We start from the raw sequence: 2087 nt of genomic DNA, 5'->3' as shown, positions 1-2087 counted from the left end.
CTTGCCAATGGAGCTATTGAAAACATCCTTGAGTTCTTAGCCGATGCTTAACCCGCCTAGGAGGGTTGAAACATTCCTCAATTTCTGCGAGAAACTGATCAGACAAATGAAGAATGTGATGACTAAAATGGTTGACCAAGAATTCCTATGTCTCGCATTTTGGGAACTTCTGAATGATGGACCACCTTATTGACTCTGTTTCGTGTTAATTTCCAAATTATACCGAGGCAAATATTTTCACAGCTTTATAGTTTCTGACTAGAGAATTCGAACTACGTTGTCTTTTCTTTTTCTTTTCTTTTTTATTTTCTTAGTTTTGTTTCAAAAAAAAAAAAAACTTAAAAATACGGCTAAACATCCAAGATACCCTAAAGGACACGAACCAGTGGCAAAATCATGGAGAACCAAGTAGAAGTTCAAGAGGGAATGAAAGCCGATATCCGACAGCTGAAGGAACAAATGAGACAGGTCCTAAAGACCCTGGATGCCTTACAAGATCCTGGATGTTTATGCACGCAACGATCACAACAAGGAGCTCCAGAAGCACGAACTTTCCCTTCCTATGGTCTTCCCCCGAATTATACTCCACCCTCAGGAGTGGACTCGAGACATCTTGATACTCAAAAGGCCGAAGGTAATGCAGTTGAAGTAGAAGACGAGCTTGGGGCAACCACTTTCACAATTCCTGGGCAGACGATCCAACCAGGTATTGAGAGCACGATAATGAAAAAACAACTTGAGACGAAGTCTCCATCTTCTGTCATTACACCAGCAGATTTTAAGGATGATAAGAGCATATTAGAAGTCCTTGAAAAGAGGTTGAGAGCCATAGAGGGTGAAGGAAGTTTTGAATTTGGAGATGCTAAAAAACTATGTTTAGTTCCTGATGTGGTGATACCTCCAAAGTTCAGGCTGTCAGAGTTCGAGAAATATCGGGGAAATACTTGCCCAAGGGGCCATATAAGCATGTACTGCAGGAAAATGGCAGCTTATGCCCTCGGTGAAAAACTTTTGATTCATTTCTTCCAAGAAAGTTTAATTGACGAGGCTCTAACTTGGTACATGCGCTTAGAAACTACTCACATCTACTCATGGAAAGATCTGGTTGAGGCATTCCTAAGGCAGTATGGATATAATAAAGATTTGACACCTGATAGAGCACAACTGAAGAACACGGTGAAGAAAGAGTCTGAATCATTCAGAGAATATGCCCAAAGGTGGAGAGAGATTGCTGCTCAAGTAAAGCCGCGCCTGAGCGACAAGGAGATGACTATCACGTTTTTGAGTACTCTGCATCCACCATTTTATGAGCACATGTTAAACATCTCAATTTCCTCAAGTTTTACTGACATAGTGATAATTGGAGAGAGGGTTTGAGTGGCATAAGAAGTGGAAAAATTGCACTAGGCCCAGAGCTAGTAGCCAGTTTAAACGATTATGGTCCTGGACATGAGAAGGATAAGAAGCGAAGAGCTAATTCCCATTTTACTGCCTATCCTCAAATGTCACATTCCTATGGGTCCAGTCGAGCCATTGAGCGAAGAAATTACAATCGCGATAAGAGGGTCGCCAACTTCACTCCTATCCCCATGACCTATACAGAGCTACTACCAGATCTTCTCCGCAGAAACCTCATAAAGATTTGTCCAACCAGGCCTATACGACCTCCGTATCCAAGGAGCTATGACGTAAATGCCAAGTGTGATTGTCATGGAGGGGCGTGTGGACATTCAATAGAGGCATGCAAGGCTCTGAAACGTAAAGTGCAATCTTTGATTGATTCAGGATGTTTAAAGTTTGAAGAAAGTTAATCCAGCACTGTGGCAAGGCGTGAGTTCACATCTACAAATGCCATGGACAAGTGAAGAGGACTCTCGGATTATTTAGGAAAGCATAAGTTATTGTAAAAGTTGGAACTGATGTTGTTTTGCTCGAGCTTTAATTTGTCTCACTATGAGGTTTACGCTCATTGATATCACGCTTTCATCTATGAACTGTTAATGTAAACTTTCATTACTTGGTATCTCCGAGGTTTACTGGAAATCATGTCCTAATAGGGTGTCGAAAAAAAAATAATAAAAAAAAAA

General features: G+C 41.1%; 1 protein-coding gene across 1 annotated transcript; it reads left to right on the top strand.

The window, feature by feature from the left end:
- The first annotated feature begins 396 nt into the window (after positions 1-396).
- On the top strand, positions 397-1811 carry LOC128194640 (uncharacterized). Its single transcript, XM_052870184.1, has 2 exons — positions 397-1277; positions 1355-1811. The coding sequence occupies exons 1-2, from the start codon at positions 397-399 to the stop codon at positions 1809-1811; spliced, it is 1338 nt and encodes a 445-aa protein (XP_052726144.1).
- The last annotated feature ends 276 nt before the right edge of the window (positions 1812-2087 follow it).

This window comes from Vigna angularis, chromosome 11, assembly GCF_016808095.1.
Source record: "Vigna angularis cultivar LongXiaoDou No.4 chromosome 11, ASM1680809v1, whole genome shotgun sequence".
NCBI classification, from domain to species: domain Eukaryota; kingdom Viridiplantae; phylum Streptophyta; class Magnoliopsida; order Fabales; family Fabaceae; genus Vigna; species Vigna angularis.
Note: the sequence above shows the minus strand (reverse complement) of the source record. Positions and strands in the feature narration are given on the sequence as shown.

Coding starts and splice junctions, on each gene's coding strand:
- LOC128194640 (XM_052870184.1), top strand. CDS start 397: ATGGAGAACCAAGTAGAAGTTCAAGAGGGAATGAAAGCCGATATCCGA. Junction 1,278..1,354: donor GACAAGGAGATGACTATCAC/GTTTTTGAGTAC, acceptor TTACTGACATAG/TGATAATTGGAGAGAGGGTT.